The sequence below is a fragment of the Oncorhynchus mykiss genome, chromosome 9 (genome assembly GCF_013265735.2).
Source record: "Oncorhynchus mykiss isolate Arlee chromosome 9, USDA_OmykA_1.1, whole genome shotgun sequence".
In the NCBI taxonomy this organism is placed as follows: Eukaryota; Metazoa; Chordata; class Actinopteri; order Salmoniformes; family Salmonidae; genus Oncorhynchus; species Oncorhynchus mykiss.
This window is the reverse complement of record NC_048573.1, coordinates 517,501-533,264: the sequence shown is the minus strand read 5'-3', so window position 1 is coordinate 533,264 and position 15,764 is coordinate 517,501. Positions and strand designations below refer to the sequence as shown.

Sequence of the window (15,764 nt, the reverse complement as noted above, 5' to 3'; positions counted from 1 at the left end):
TTCGAGCCAATCAGCACCCCTCAATGTTACTATATGTCTCTGATGCTGTCTGGCCAGAAATAGTATCACAGAGGACACAGATCAGACAGAGGGGACAGACAGAGGAAACAGACAGAGGGGACAGAGGAGACAGACAGAGGGGACAGATGGCACAGAGGAGACAAAGGAGACAGACAGAGGGGACAGACAGAGGAAACAGACAGAGGGGACAGAGGAGACAGACAGAGGGGACAGACAGAGGGGACAGACAGAGGAAACAGACAGAGGGGACAGACAGAGGAAACAGACAGAGGGGACAGAGGAGACAGACAGAGGGGACAGACAGAGGAAACAGACAGAGGGGACAGAGGAGACAGACAGAGGGGACAGACAGAGGAAACAGACAGAGGGGACAGAGGAGACAGACAGAGGGGACAGACAGACAGAGGGGTGCTGTTTCTGTCACTCGGATGCTTTATCTGAGATTGATGGGTCTTTGTGTTGCCGCGCGTCCAGGTCAAATAAAGGATCAATGTAATTTGGACGGGAAAGCAGGTACGGTCGTGTGGGCCAGGCCGCCGAAGGCACCTCCCATAATGCCCTGCGGGTGCATGAAAACGTATCAACAACTAAAACAGAACTGCTGACCTTCAGAAAGACCCTCAGAACTAATATGTAAAAAGACCTGTTGTATATGAGAACGCTAACCACTACAGCAGGAACACACACATACACACACACACACTGGCGTTATTTAGTGTTGTGTGTGAGGGACACAGAGTGTGCAGACTCATTGTTGTGTGCTAAGCAAAGCGTTGACACACACACTCTGTTCTGTATTCAATTACACAATGGCAGAGACCGAAGCATGCAGACACACACATGCCCCAGTCCATATAGCTACATTATACACCATGTAGTGTAGTAGCATCAGTTATAACAGCAGTATGTAGTGTTATGACAGGTCATAAGCCTGTCAGCTGGATATGCAGTGTCCTTATAGGAAGGTTGTCTGTGTGTGGGGTCAGGGGTGAGAGGTCACACAGGGGTCTCCTTGCTCTTCAGATCGGGGGCACTAAACTGCCTCTTCATGCGAGGGGGGGTGCTGTACCCCTCCTGAAACCACCCTGCACCTCCTCCTCTTCCCTGGGGGGAAATGTGGCCCCCTGGTGGAGGGTGGTGGTTACTGCTGCTGTGGTAGAGGTGTTGGTGAGGAGGGATGTAGTAGGGGTGATGGTACCCTCCTCTGTCTCCCCCCTGCTGAAACCTCCCTCCTCCTCCTCCTCTCTGATCCCTCTCCCTTCCTCTTCCCTCCATCCCCCCTCCTCCACGATAACGCGGTCGCCCCTGGTGACCACCTCCGTTGTTGTTGGGGTTGCCGGGGTAGTTGTTTCCCTGGTGATTGTTGTTGTTGCCCTGCGGGGAGCTGTCCAGGGAGTTCCGCCTATATCGCCACGGAGGCGGCCCCTGCTGTTGCCCTGGAACTGGGAAGTGTGGGTTCCCATGGTTACTGTTGCTACGGTACTGTTGTGGTTGTTGCCAGGTGCGGTGTGGGGAGGGGGTGTGGCCTCTAGGGACCATCTGGAAGGGGAGTGGGAGGAGAGCAGCAGGAGGAGGAGGAGAGGGAGTTGCTTTTCCACCTCCTCCCTCTGCCCGCTCCTCCCACTCACCATCTATCCCCCCCTCCCCCAGCATCATCAGGGCAGTGGCAGGGCTCCATGAGAGACGATGGTGGGGGTTGCTCTTGAAGGGGAACTTGAGTTTACAGTCCTGTGGGGGGATGAAGCGGCCGGTCCCGGGGAGGTGGACCACAGGGGGGGGGTGCACTGGGACCAGAGGGGTGTTGGGGGTTGGGGAGTTCTGGGTGTTCTGGAGGAGGAGAAGAAAGATATAATGGTTTATATTCTGCGTCACAGGGACTATACTACAGGGCCCCCTGGTGGAGCTGCGTCACAGGGACTATACTACAGGGCCCCCTGGTGGAGCTGCATCACAGGGACTATACTACAGGGCCCCCTGGTGGAGTTGCGTCACAAGGAAAATACTACAGGGCCCCCTGGTGGAGCTGCGTCACAGGGACTATACTACAAGGCCCCCTGGTGGAGCTGCGTCCCAGGGACTATACTAAAGAAGGTGGAGTGTATTCAAACCTGTCTGAGTCTTTTAGTAATATTCTGTTGTTGAAGGTTCTGTAGTCGGGTCTGTTCCTGTTTCAGCCACCTCATCCTCCCTCGTCTAAAGGCTGGGTCGTCTGTCATCAGCTTAACTACTCTCTTCTCATTGGGTGGATTGGGCTGTCCGTCATCATCGACCCCGTCACCATCACATTGGGAACCGCCCCCTTCCTCCTCGTCATTTTCCATGTCCTCCTCCTGAGAAGAGAGAAGAGGAATGAGAGAGAGAGAGGAGGGATGAGAGAGAGGAGGGATGAGAGAGAGAGAGAGGAAGGATAAGAGAGAGGTATATATAGTGTGTGTGTGTATAGTGTGTGTGTGTGTGTGTGTGTGTGTGTGTGTGTGTGTGTGTATTGTGTGTGTGTGTGTGTGTATAGTGTGTGTGTGTGTATAGTGTGTGTGTGTGTATATAGTGCCTTCAGAAAGTATTCAGACCCCTTGACATTTTCCACTTTGTTACTTTACAACCTTATTCTAAAATGCATTAAACAATTTTCCTCAAGCTGATCCTAACCGTTCCAGGCCTATTTCTATTATGCCCTGTTTATCAAAAGTGTTGGACAAAACTTGTCAATAATCAACTGACTGGATTTCTTGATGTCTAGTAGTATGGTATAGTATTCTCTCTGGTATGCAATCTGGTTTCTGCTCAGGTTATGGATGTGTCACTGCAACCTTAAAGGTCCTCAATGATGTCCCCGTTGCCCTTGATTCTAAGAAATGTTGTGCTGCTATTTTTATTGACTTGGCCAAAGCTTTTGATATGGTAGACCATTCCATTATTGTGGGCCGGCTAATGAGTATTGGTGTCTCTGAGGGTTCTTTGGCCTGGTTTGCTAACTACCTCTCTCACAGAGTGCAGTGTATAAAGTCAGAAAATCTGCTGTCTCAGCCACTACCTGTCACCAAGGGAGTACCCCAAGGCTCAATCCTAGGCCCCACTCTCTTCTCAATTTACATCAACAACATAGCTAAGGCAGTAGGAAGCTCTCTCATCCATTTATATGCAGATGATACAGTCTTATACTCAGCTGGCCCTTCCCCGGATTTTGTGTTAAACACTCTACACAAAGCTTTCTTAGTGTCCAACAAGCTTTCTCTGCCCATAACCTTGTCCTGAACACCTCCAAAACAAAGGTCATGTGGTTTGGTAAGAAGAATACCCCTCTTCCCATCAGTGTGACTACTACCTCTGAGGGTTTAGAGCTCGAGGTAGTCACCTCATACAAGTACTTAGGAGTATGGCTAGACGGTACACTGCCCTTCTCTCAGCACATATCAAAGCTGCAGGCTAAGGTTAAATCTAGACTTGGTTTCCTCTATCGTAAATGCTCCTCTTTCACCCCAGCTGCCAAACTAACCCTGATTCAGATGACCATCCTCCCCATGCTAGATTACGGAGACATAATTTATAGATCGGCAGGTAAGGGTGTTCTCGAGCAGCTAGATGTTCTTTACCGTTCGGGCATCAGATTTGCCACCAATGCTCCTTATAGGACATATCACTGTACTTTATACTCCAATAATGTTTGCACCATGTGTTGTTGCTACTATGCTGTGTTGTTGCTACTATGCTATGTTGTCATGTGTTGTTGCTACTATGCTGTGTTGTCATGTGTTGTTGCTACTATGCTGTGTTGTTGCTACTATGCTGTGTTGTCATGTGTTGTTGCTACTATGCTGTGTTGTCATGTGTTGTTGCTACTATGCTGTGTTGTTGCTACTATGCTATGTTGTCATGTGTTGTTGCTACTATGCTGTGTTGTCATGTGTTGTTGCTACTATGCTGTGTTGTTGCTACTATGCTATGTTGTCATGTGTTGTTGCTACTATGCTATGTTGTCATGTGTTGTTGCTACTATGCTGTGTTGTCATGTGTTGTTGCTACTATGCTGTGTTGTTGCTACTATGCTGTGTTGTCATGTGTTGTTGCTACTATGCTGTGTTGTTGCTACTATGCTGTGTTGCCATGTGTTGTTGCTACTATGCTGTGTTGTCATGTGTTGTTGCTACTATGCTGTGTTGTCATGTGTTGTTGCTACTATGCTGTGTTGTCATGTGTTGTTGCTACTATGCTATGTTGTCATGTGTTGTTGCTACTATGCTGTGTTGTTGCTACTATGCTATGTTGTCATGTGTTGTTGCTACTATGCTGTGTTGTCATGTGTTGTTGCTACTATGCTGTGTTGTTGCTACTATGCTGTGTTGTCATGTGTTGTTGCTACTATGCTGTGTTGTTGCTACTATGCTGTGTTGTCATGTGTTGTTGCTATTATGCTGTGTTGTCATGTGTTGTTGCCATGCTATGTTGTTGTCTTAGGACTCTCTTTATGTTGTGTTGTCTTAGGACTATCTTTATGTAGTGTTGCAGTGTCTCTCTTTATGTAGTGTTGTCTTAGGACTCTCTTTATGTAGTGTTGTGTTGTCTCTCTTTATGTAGTGTTGTGTTGTCTCTCTTTATGTAATGTTGTGTTGTCTCTCTTTATGTAGTGTTGTGGTGTCTCTCTCTATGTAGTGTCTTAGGTCTCTCTTTATGTAGTGTTGTCTTAGGTCTCTCTTTATGTAGTGTTGTGTTGTCTCTCTTTATGTAGTGTTGTGTTGTCTCTCTTTATGTAGTGTTGTGGTGTCTCTCTTTATGTTGTGTTGTCTCTCTTTATGTAGTGTTGTCTCTCTTTATGTAGTGTTGTCTTAGGTCTCTCTTTATGTAGTGTTGTCTTAGGTCTCTCTTTATGTAGCGTTGTCTCTCTTTATGTAGTGTTGTGTTGTCTCTCTTTATGTAATGTTGTGGTGTCTCTCTTTATGTAGTGTTGTGGTGTCTCTCTTTATGTAGTGTTGTGGTGTCTCTCTTTATGTAGTGTTGTGGTGTCTTAGGACTCTCTTTATGTAGTGTTGTGTTGTCTCTCTTTATGTAGTGTTGTGTTGTCTCTCTTTATGTAGTGTTGTGGTGTCTCTCTTTATGTAGTGTTGTGTTGTCTCTCTTTATGTAGTGTTGTGTTGTCTCTCTTTATGTAGTGTTGTGGTGTCTCTCTTTATGTAGTGTTGTGGTGTCTTAGGACTCTCTTTATGTAGTGTTGTGTTGTCTCTCTTTATGTAGTGTTGTGTTGTCTCTCTTTATGTAGTGTTGTGGTGTCTCTCTTTATGTAGTGTTGTGTTGTCTCTCTTTATGTAGTGTTGTGTTGTCTCTCTTTATGTAGTGTTGTGGTGTCTCTCTTTATGTAGTGTTGTGGTGTCTTAGGTCTCTCTTTATGTAGTGTTGTGGTGTCTCTCTTGATGTAGTGTTGTGGTGTCTCTCTTTATGTAGTGTTGTGTTGTCTTAGGACTCTCTTTATGTAGTGTTGTGGTGTCTTAGGTCTCTCTTTATGTAGTGTTGTGGTGTCTCTCTTGATGTAGTGTTGTGGTGTCTCTCTTTATGTAGTGTTGTGGTGTCTCTCTTTATGTAGTGTTGTGGTGTCTTAGGACTCTCTTTATGTAGTGTTGTGGTGTCTTAGGACTCTCTTTATGTAGTGTTGTGGTGTCTCTCTTTATGTAGTGTTGTGGTGTCTTAGGACTCTCTTTATGTAGTGTTGTGGTGTCTTAGGACTCTCTTTATGTAGTGTTGTGGTGTCTCTCTTTATGTAGTGTTGTGGTGTCTCTCTTTATGTAGTGTTGTGGTGTCTTAGGACTCTCTTTATGTAGTGTTGTGGTGTCTTAGGACTCTCTTTATGTAGTGTTGTGGTATCTCTCTTGATGTAGTGTTGTGGTGTCTCTCTTTATGTAGTGTTGTGTTGTCTCTCTTTATGTAGTGTTGTGTTGTCTCTCTTTATGTAGTGTTGTGGTGTCTCTCTTTATGTAGTGTTGTGTTGTCTCTCTTTATGTAGTGTTGTGTTGTCTCTCTTTATGTAGTGTTGTGGTGTCTCTCTTTATGTAGTGTTGTGGTGTCTTAGGTCTCTCTTTATGTAGTGTTGTGGTGTCTCTCTTGATGTAGTGTTGTGGTGTCTCTCTTTATGTAGTGTTGTGTTGTCTTAGGACTCTCTTTATGTAGTGTTGTGGTGTCTTAGGTCTCTCTTTATGTAGTGTTGTGGTGTCTCTCTTTATGTAGTGTTGTGGTGTCTTAGGTCTCTCTTTATGTAGTGTTGTGGTGTCTCTCTTGATGTAGTGTTGTGGTGTCTCTCTTTATGTAGTGTTGTGTTGTCTTAGGACTCTCTTTATGTAGTGTTGTGCTGTCTCTCTTTATGTAGTGTTGTGGTGTCTCTCTTTATGTAGTGTTGTGGTGTCTCTCTTTATGTAGTGTTGTGGTGTCTCTCTTTATGTAGTGTTGTGGTGTCTCTCTTTATGTAGTGTTGTGTTGTCTCTCTTTATGTAGTGTTGTGGTGTCTCTCTTTATGTAGTGTTGTAGTATCTCTCTTTATGTAGTGTTGTGGTGTCTCTCTTTATGTAGTGTTGTGGTGTCTCTCTTTATGTAGTGTTGTGGTGTCTCTTTTTATGTAGTGTTGTGGTGTCTCTTTTTATGTAGTGTTGTGGTGTCTCTCTTTATGTAGTGTTGTGTTGTCTCTCTTTATGTAGTGTTGTGGTGTCTCTCTTTATGTAGTGTTGTGGTGTCTCTCTTTATGTAGTGTTGTGTTGTCTCTCTTTATGTAGTGTTGTGTTGTCTCTCTTTATGTAGTGTTGTAGTGTCTCTCTTTATGTAGTGTAGTGTTGTCTCTCTTTATGTTGTGTTGTCTTAGGACTCTCTTTATGTAGTGTTGTGTTGTCTCTCTTTATGTAGTGTTGTGGTGTCTCTCTTTATGTAGTGTTGTGTTGTCTCTATGTAGTGGTGTCTCTCTTTATGTAGTGTTGTGGTGTCTCTCTTTATGTAGTGTTGTGGTGTCTTAGGACTCTCTTTATGTAGTGTTGTGTTGTCTCTCTTTATGTAGTGTTGTGGTGTCTCTCTTTATGTAGTGTTGTGGTGTCTCTCTTTATGTAGTGTTGTGGTGTCTCTCTTTATGTAGTGTTGTGGTGACTCTCTTTATGTAGTGTTGTGTTGACTCTCTTTATGTAGTGTTGTGGTCTCTCTTTATGTAGTGTTGTGTTGTCTCTCTTTATGTAGTGTTGTGGTGTCTCTCTTTATGTAGTGTTGTGGTGTCTCTCTTTATGTAGTGTTGTGTTGTCTTAGGACTCTCTTTATGTAGTGTTGTGGTGTCTCTCTTTATGTAGTGTTGTGGTGTCTCTCTTTATGTAGTGTTGCAGTGTCTCTCTTTATGTTGTGTTGTCTTAGGACTCTCTTTATGTAGTGTTGTGGTGTCTCTCTTTATGTAGTGTTGTGGTGTCTTAGGACTCTCTTTATGTAGTGTTGTGGTGTCTCTCTTTATGTAATGTTGTGTTGTCTCTCTTTATGTAGTGTTGTGGTGTCTCTCTTTATGTAGTGTTGTGTTGACTCTCTTTATGTAGTGTTGTGGTGTCTCTCTTTATGTAGTGTTGTGTTGTCTCTCTTTATGTAGTGTTGTGGTGTCTCTCTTTATGTAGTGTTGTGGTGTCTCTCTTTATGTAGTGTTGTGTTGTCTCTCTTTATGTAGTGTTGTGCTGTCTCTCTTTATGTAGTGTTGTGTTGTCTCTCTTTATGTAGTGTTGTGGTGTCTCTCTTTATGTAGTGTTGTGTTGTCTCTCTTTATGTAGTGTTGTGGTGTCTCTCTTTATGTAGTGTTGTGGTGTCTCTCTTTATGTTGTGTTGTCTTAGGACTCTCTTTATGTAGTGTTGTGCTGTCTCTCTTTATGTAGTGTTGTGGTGTCTCTCTTTATGTAGTGTTGCAGTGTCTCTCTTTATGTAGTGTTGTGTTGTCTCTCTTTATGTAGTGTTGTGTTGACTCTCTTTATGTAGTGTTGTGGTGTCTCTCTTTATGTAGTGTTGTGTTGTCTCTCTTTATGTAGTGTTGTGGTGTCTCTCTCTATGTAGTGTTGTGGTGTCTTAGGACTCTCTTTATGTAATGTTGCAGTGTCTCTCTTTATGTAGTGTTGTGGTGTCTCTCTTTATGTAGTGTTGCAGTGTCTCTCTTTATGTAGTGTTGTGTTGTCTCTCTTTATGTAGTGTTGTGGTGTCTTAGGACTCTCTTTATGTAGTGTTGCAGTGTCTCTCTTTATGTAGTGTTGTGTTGTCTCTCTTTATGTAGTGTTGTGTTGTCTCTCTTTATGTAGTGTTGTGGTGTCTCTCTCTATGTAGTGTTGTGTTGTCTTAGGACTCTCTTTATGTAGTGTTGTGGTGTCTCTCTTTATGTAATGTTGTGTTGTCTCTCTTTATGTAGTGTTGTGGTGTCTCTCTTTATGTAGTGTTGTGTTGTCTCTCTTTATGTAATGTTGTGTTGTCTCTCTTTATGTAGTGTTGTGTTGTCTTAGGACTCTCTTTATGTAGTGTTGTGGTGTCTCTCTTTATGTAGTGTTGTGGTGTCTCTCTTTATGTAGTGTTGTGGTGACTCTCTTTATGTAGTGTTGTGTTGTCTCTCTTTATGTAGTGTTGTGGTGTCTCTCTCTATGTAGTGAGTGTTGTGTTGTCTTAGGACTCTCTTTATGTAGTGTTGTGTTGTCTCTCTTTATGTAGTGTTGTGGTGTCTCTCTTTATGTAGTGTTGTGGTGTCTCTCTTTATGTAGTGTTGTGGTGTCTCTCTTTATGTAGTGTTGTGGTGTCTCTCTTTATGTAGTGTTGTGGTGTCTCTCTTGTCGTGGTGTGTGATTTGTCCTGTATTTATATTGTATTATATTGTATTTGAATCCCAACCCCGTCCCCACAGGAGGCCTTTTGGTAAATAAGAATTTGTTCTTAACTGACTTGCCTAGTTAAATAAAGGTTGAATAAAAAACATTTAAAGTGTGGTGTGCAGTGTGTCTCTCTACCTGTCCAGTAGGTATAATGCTCTCCATCTTGACCATCCTGTCTCTCAGAGCTTTGATCTCTTCATCCTTCACAAACAATCACAATTAGAATCAGAATCACAACCAATCACAATTAGAATCAGAATCACAAACAATCACAATTAGAATCAGAATCACAACCAATCACAATTAGAATCAGAATCACAACCAATCACAATTAGAATCAGAATAACAACCAATCACAATTAGAATCAGAATCACAAACAATCACAATTAGAATCAGAATCACAACCAATCACAATTAGAATCAGAATCACAACCAATCACAATTAAAATCAGATTAACAACCAATCACAATTAGAATCAGAATCACAACCAATCACAATTAAAATCACAACCAATCACAATTAGAATCAGAATCACAACCAATCACAATTAGAATCAGAATCACAACCAATCACAATTAGAATCAGAATCACAACCAATCACAATTAGAATCAGAATCACAACCAATCACAATTAGAATCACAACCAAGCACAATACAAATCAGAATCACAACCAATCACAATTAGAATCAAAATCACAACCAATCACAATTAGAATCAGAATCACAACCAATCACAATTAAAATCAGAATCACAACCAATCACAATTAGAATCACAAACAATCACAATTAGAATCAGAATCACAACCAATCACAATTAGAATCAGAATCACAACCAATCACAATTAGAATCACAACCAAGCACAATACAAATCAGAATCACAACCAATCACAATTAGAATCAAAATCACAACCAATCACAATTAGAATCAGAATCACAACCAATCACAATTAAAATCAGAATCACAACCAATCACAATTAGAATCACAAACAATCACAATTAGAATCAGAATCACAACCAATCACAATTAGACACACAGAGAGAGAGAGAGAGAGACAGACAGACACAGAGAGAGAGAGACACAGAGAGAGAGAGAGAGAGAGAGAGAGACAGAGAGAGAAACAGACAGAGAGAGAGGGAGAGAGAGTGAGAGAGACAGACACAGAGAGAGAGAAAGAGTGATAGTGAGAGAGAGAGAGGAGAGACAGAGAGATGAGAGGGAGACACACAGAGACACACAGAGAGAGAGAGATGAGAGAGACTTTAAAAGTCTATAAACGTACAATCAGTACCAAAATAGCACAGCACAACAGCAAGCAGCTGACACTAATTGAGGAGTCCATAAAAAGAGAGACATACCTTCATATTATTCTGAATCTTTACTTCCTGTAGAACATCCGTCAGCCTATCAATATGAGCCTTCAGGTCGTACACACCCCCAGGCCCTGCCCCTCCTCCTCCCTCCTCCACCTCCTCCCTCCTGTCCTCCCCTATCCCCACGGTGTCCCAGACATCCTGAGCCACAGCCCTCCAGCTGTCTGCTTCTGTGTTGTCTTTCTTAGAATACATCCTGGTTAGCTCCTTCATCTTCACAATGGACAGAGCCTCAATCTCCTGACGAGAGTGACGGAAATCCCCCAAGGCAACCTATAGGGAGAGACACAGAGTCCAGGGTTAATATGTATCTATTAATATCACCCAAGGTAACCTATAGGGAGAGACACAGAGTCCAGGGTTAATATGTATCTATTCACCCCAGGACCTCAGATTCAGATGTAAATCATGACTAGATTCAGATGTAAATCAGGACTAGATTCAGATGTAAATCAGGACTAGATTCAGATGTAAATCAGGACTAGATTCAGATGTAAATCAGGACTAGATTCAGATGTAAATCAGGACTAGATTCAGATGTAAATCAGGACTAGATTCAGATGTAAATCAGGACTAGATTCAGATGTAAATCAGGACTAGATTCAGATGTAAATCAGGACTAGATTCAGATGTAAATCAGGACTAGATTCAGATGTAAATCAGGACTAGATGCAGATGTAAATCAGGACTAGATGCAGATGTAAATCAGGACTAGATTCAGATGTAAATCTGGACTAGATTCAGATGTAAATCAGGACTAGATTCAGATGTAAATCAGGACTAGATTCAGATGTAAATCAGGACTAGATTCAGATGTAAATCAAGACTAGATTCAGATGTAAATCAGGACTAGATTCAGATGTAAATCAAGACTAGATTCAGATGTAAATCAAGACTAGATTCAGATGTAAATCAGGACTAGATTCAGATGTAAATCAGGACTAGATTCAGATGTAAATCAAGACTAGATTCAGATGTAAATCAGGACTAGATTCAGATGTAAATCAGGACTAGATTCAGATGTAAATCAGGACTAGATTCAGATGTAAATCAGGACTAGATTCAGATGTAAATCATGACTAAGACTAGACCACTCAGGAACTCCACACCTTTTAGATTATGGTGCATCTTTTGCATTAAAATGTGTGGAATTGTCTTGCTGAAAAATAAACCTCTATCCCAGGGTTAGGTATTCAGAAGAATGAGGCACAGCTGGCCCAGCGTCGTCCGGGTTTGGCCGGTGTAGGCCGTCATTGTAAATAAGAATTTGTTCTTAACTGACTTGCCTAGTTAAATAAAGATTAAATAAAACATTTTAAAAACCTGGTAGCAGATCTCTTGACAGTAATGTGACTGGGACAGAGCCAGTGAGGTGTTGTATTTGGAGTGGTAACAATACTGTACCTCGTAGCAGATCTCTTTGACCGCCTGCATCCTCAGGTCTCTGATGGTAACCCGTTTGGGGTCTTTGCTGATTCGGCGACGCTGAGGGATCTGATAGACCCTGAGTGGCTCCCGACGTTTACCACTACTGGGCAGGCCACAACGCTTTACTATCGACTGGACCTATAGAATTACAACATATACATGTACAGTACCATTCAAAAGTTTAAACACACCTACTCATTCAAGGGTTTTTCTTTATTTTTACTATTTTCTACACTGTAGAATAATAGTGAAGGCATCAAAACTATGAAATAACACATATGGAGTCATGTAGTAACCAAAAAAGTGTTAAATCAAAATGTATTCTATATTTGAGATTCTTCAAAGTAGCCACCCTTTGCCTTGACAGCTTTGCAAACTCTTGGCATTCTCTCAACCAGCTTCACCTGGAATGCTTTTCCAACAGTCTTGAAGGAGTTCCCACATATGCTGAGCACTTGTTGGCTGCTTTTCCTTCACTCTGCGGCCCGACTCATCCCAAACCCTCTCAATTGGGTTGAGGTCGGGTGATCGTGGAGGCCAGGTCATCTGATGCAGCAATCCATCACTCTCCTTCTTGGTCATAAATCCCTTACACAGCTTGGAGGTGAGTTGGGTCATTGTCCTGTTAAAAAACAAATGAGTCCCACTAAGTGCAAACCAGATGGGATGGTGTATCGCTGCAGAATGCTGTGGTAGTCATGCTGGTTAAGTCTGCCTTGAATTCTAAAGAAATCACAGACAGTGTCACCAGCAAAGTATCCCCACACCCTCACACCTCCTCCTCCATGCTTCACGGTGGGAACCACACATGTGGAGAACATCCATTCACCTACTCTGCGTCTCACAAAGATATTGCGGTTTGAACCAAAAATCTCAAATTTGGACTCATCAGACCAAAGGACAGAGTTTCACAGGTCTAATGTCCATTGCTAGTGTTTCTTGGCCCAAGCAAGTCTCATCTTGGTGTTCTTTAGTGGTGGTTTCTTTGCAGCAATTTGAACATGAAGGCCTGATTCACGCAGTCTCCTCTGAACAGTTGATGTTGAGATGTGTCTGTTACTTGAACTCTGTGGAGAATTTACTTGGGCTGCAATCAGAGCTGCAGTTTACTCAAATGAACTTATCCTCTGCAGCAGAGGTAACTCTGGGTCTTCCTTTCCTGTGGCGGTCCTCATGAGAGCCAGTTTCATCACAGCGCTTGATGGTTTTTGCAACTGCACTTGAAGAAACTTTCAAAGTTCTTGAAATCTTCCGTATTAACTGACTTTCATGTCTTAAAGTAATGATGGACTGTTGTTTCTCTTTGCTTATTTGAGCTGTTCTTGACATAATATGGACTTGGTCTTTTACCAAATAACCCCTACCTTGTCACAACACAACTGATTGGCTCAAACACATTCAGAAGGAAAAAAAATCCACAAATGAACTTTTAACAAGGCACACCTGTTAATTGAAATGGTTGAGAAAATGCCAAGAGTGTGTTCCTCAGTCATCAAGGCAAAGGGTGACTATTTTGAAGAATCTCAAATAATCTAAAATATATTTTGATTTATTTAACCCTTTTTTTGTTACTACATGATTCCGTGTGTGTTATTTCATAATTTTGTTGTCTTCACTATTATTCTACAATGTCGTAAGAAAAGAAAAACCCTTGAATGAGTAGGTGTGTCCAAACTTTTGACTGGTAGTGTAGTTATATAACTATGTGTGTGTACCTTGTTAGCAGGTAGTTTCTCTCTGAGTGAAGATATCAGTCTCCAGCTCTCTTCACAGGATCTCTTATCAGAGTCGTCTCCACTGTCTGAGTCTGTATACTGAGGAGAGGAGAGGGTTAATCCACACATCATGTTTTACCAGTCTCTGTTGTCCCAGTAACAGGTTAGTCTCCTCCTCCTCTCTCCTGTACTAACCCTCAGTCAGTCAGTCAGTCTCACCAGTCTCTGTTGTTCCAGTAATAGGTCAGTCAGTCAGTCTTACCAGTCTCTGTTGTTCCAGTAACAGGTCAGTCAGTCAGTCTTACCAGTCTCTGTTGTTCCAGTAATAGGTCAGCCTCCTCCTTCTCCCTCCTGTACCAACCCCCAGTCAGTCTTACCAGTCTCTGTTGTTCCAGTAACAGGTCAGTCAGTCAGTCTCACCAGTCTCTGTTGTTCCAGTAACAGGTCAGTCAGTCAGTCTCACCAGTCTCTGTTGTTCCAGTAACAGGTCAGTCAGTCAGTCTTACCAGTCTCTGTTGTCCCAGTAACAGGTTAGTCTCCTCCTCCTCTCTCCTGTACCAACCCTCAGTCAGTCAGTCAGTCAGTCAGTCAGTCTCACCAGTCTCTGTTGTTCCAGTAACAGGTCAGTCAGTCAGTCTTACCAGTCTCTGTTGTTCCAGTAATAGGTCAGTCAGTCAGTCTTACCAGTCTCTGTTGTTCCAGTAATAGGTCAGCCAGTCAGTCTTACCAGTCTCTGTTGTTCCAGTAATAGGTCAGTCAGTCAGTCTTACCAGTCTCTGTTGTTCCAGTAATACGTCAGCCTCCTCCTTCTCTCTCCTGTACCAACCCCCAGTCAGTCTTACCAGTCTCTGTTGTTCCAGTAATAGGTCAGTCAGTCAGTCTTACCAGTCTCTGTTGTTCCAGTAATAGGTCAGCCAGTCAGTCTCACCAGTCTCTGTTGTTCCAGTAACAGGTCAGTCAGTCAGTCTTACCAGTCTCTGTTGTTCCAGTAATATGTCAGTCAGTCAGTCTCACCAGTCTCTGTTGTTCCAGTAACAGGTCAGTCAGTCAGTCTCACCAGTCTCTGTTGTTCCAGTAACAGGTCAGTCAGTCAGTCTTACCAGTCTCTGTTGTTCCAGTAATATGTCAGTCAGTCAGTCTCACCAGTCTCTGTTGTTCCAGTAACAGGTCAGTCAGTCAGTCTTACCAGTCTCTGTTGTTCCAGTAATATGTCAGTCAGTCAGTCTCACCAGTCTCTGTTGTTCCAGTAATAGGTCAGCCTCCTCCTTCTCCCTCCGGTACTGAATCTCCATGTCCTGCAGCCTGGGAGAGAGACCCCGGGGGTTTAACCAGTTGAGCTGACAGACGTTTTGCACCGTTTTGCCATGGCTTTAGTCACCAGTAAAGCACGAGGGCAATATTGTATTCATGCAATAGTGCCCCCCCCCCCCCCCCCCCAGAAAACTATGACCTTTGGCCTTCACCTGGAATTGTTAATTTATGTCTGAGAAAAAACCCACTTTTCAACACATTTGATCTACAATACATAAAACCTACATGATGGTGAAACACAGTGAACAATCCTTCTCATACTTTATTATAGGTCAATATATACAGGGCATTCGGAAAGTATTCAGACCCCTTGGATATTTTTCCACATTTTGTTATGTTACAGCCATTCTGAAATTGATGAAATAGTTTTTTCCCCCTCATCAATCTACATACAATAGCCCAAAAGACAAAGCAACAAAAACTGAAATATCACATTTACATCAGTATTCAGACCCTTTGGCTCAGTACTTTGTTGAAGCAACTTTGGCAGTGATTACAGCCTTGAGTCTTCTTAGGTATGACGCTACAAGCTTGGCACACCTGTATTTGGGGAGTTTCTCCCATTCTTCTCTGCAGATCCTCTCAAGCTCTGTCAGGTTGGATGGGGAGCGTCGCTGCACAGCTATTTTCAGGTCTCTCCAGAGATGTTTGATCGGGTTCAAGTCCGGGCTCTGGCTGTGTCACTCAAGGACATTCAGATAATTGTCCAGAAGCCACTCCTGCGTTGTCTTGGCTGTGTGCTTAGGGTCGTTGTCCTGTTGGAAGGTGAACCTTCGCCCCAGTCTGAGGTCCTGAGTGCTCTGGAGCAGGTTTTCATCAAAGATTCTCTGTACTTTGCTCCATCCATCTTTCCCTTGATCCTGACTAGCAAAAATCTTTAAAAAAAACTGTTTTTACTATGTCATTATGGGTTATTGTGTGTAGATTGATGAGGGGCGAAAAAGTATTTAATGAATTTTAGAATAAGGCTGTAACAAAATGTGGAAGAAGGGAAGAGACCTGAATACTTTCTGAATGCCCTGTACTTATAATCTGTTTTTTTACCCAAAATATTTCACCTTCTTTATTACTTTACC

General features: G+C 42.8%; 1 protein-coding gene across 1 annotated transcript in view; it reads right to left on the bottom strand.

Moving 5' to 3' along the window:
- Positions 1–319: 319 nt before the first annotated feature.
- Positions 320–15,764, bottom strand: part of kif1c (kinesin family member 1C) — an 85,162-nt gene continuing 69,717 nt past the window's right edge. The window contains exons 19-25 of the mRNA XM_036986994.1: positions 14,607–14,679; positions 13,378–13,476; positions 11,639–11,800; positions 10,220–10,507; positions 8,994–9,059; positions 2,130–2,351; positions 320–1,848 (exon numbers count right to left, since the gene is read on the bottom strand). Of these exons, the coding sequence (XP_036842889.1) occupies positions 1,018–1,848; positions 2,130–2,351; positions 8,994–9,059; positions 10,220–10,507; positions 11,639–11,800; positions 13,378–13,476; positions 14,607–14,679 (1,741 nt within the window). The 3' untranslated portion in view covers positions 320–1,017. The remainder of the gene's footprint in view (positions 1,849–2,129; positions 2,352–8,993; positions 9,060–10,219; positions 10,508–11,638; positions 11,801–13,377; positions 13,477–14,606; positions 14,680–15,764) is intronic.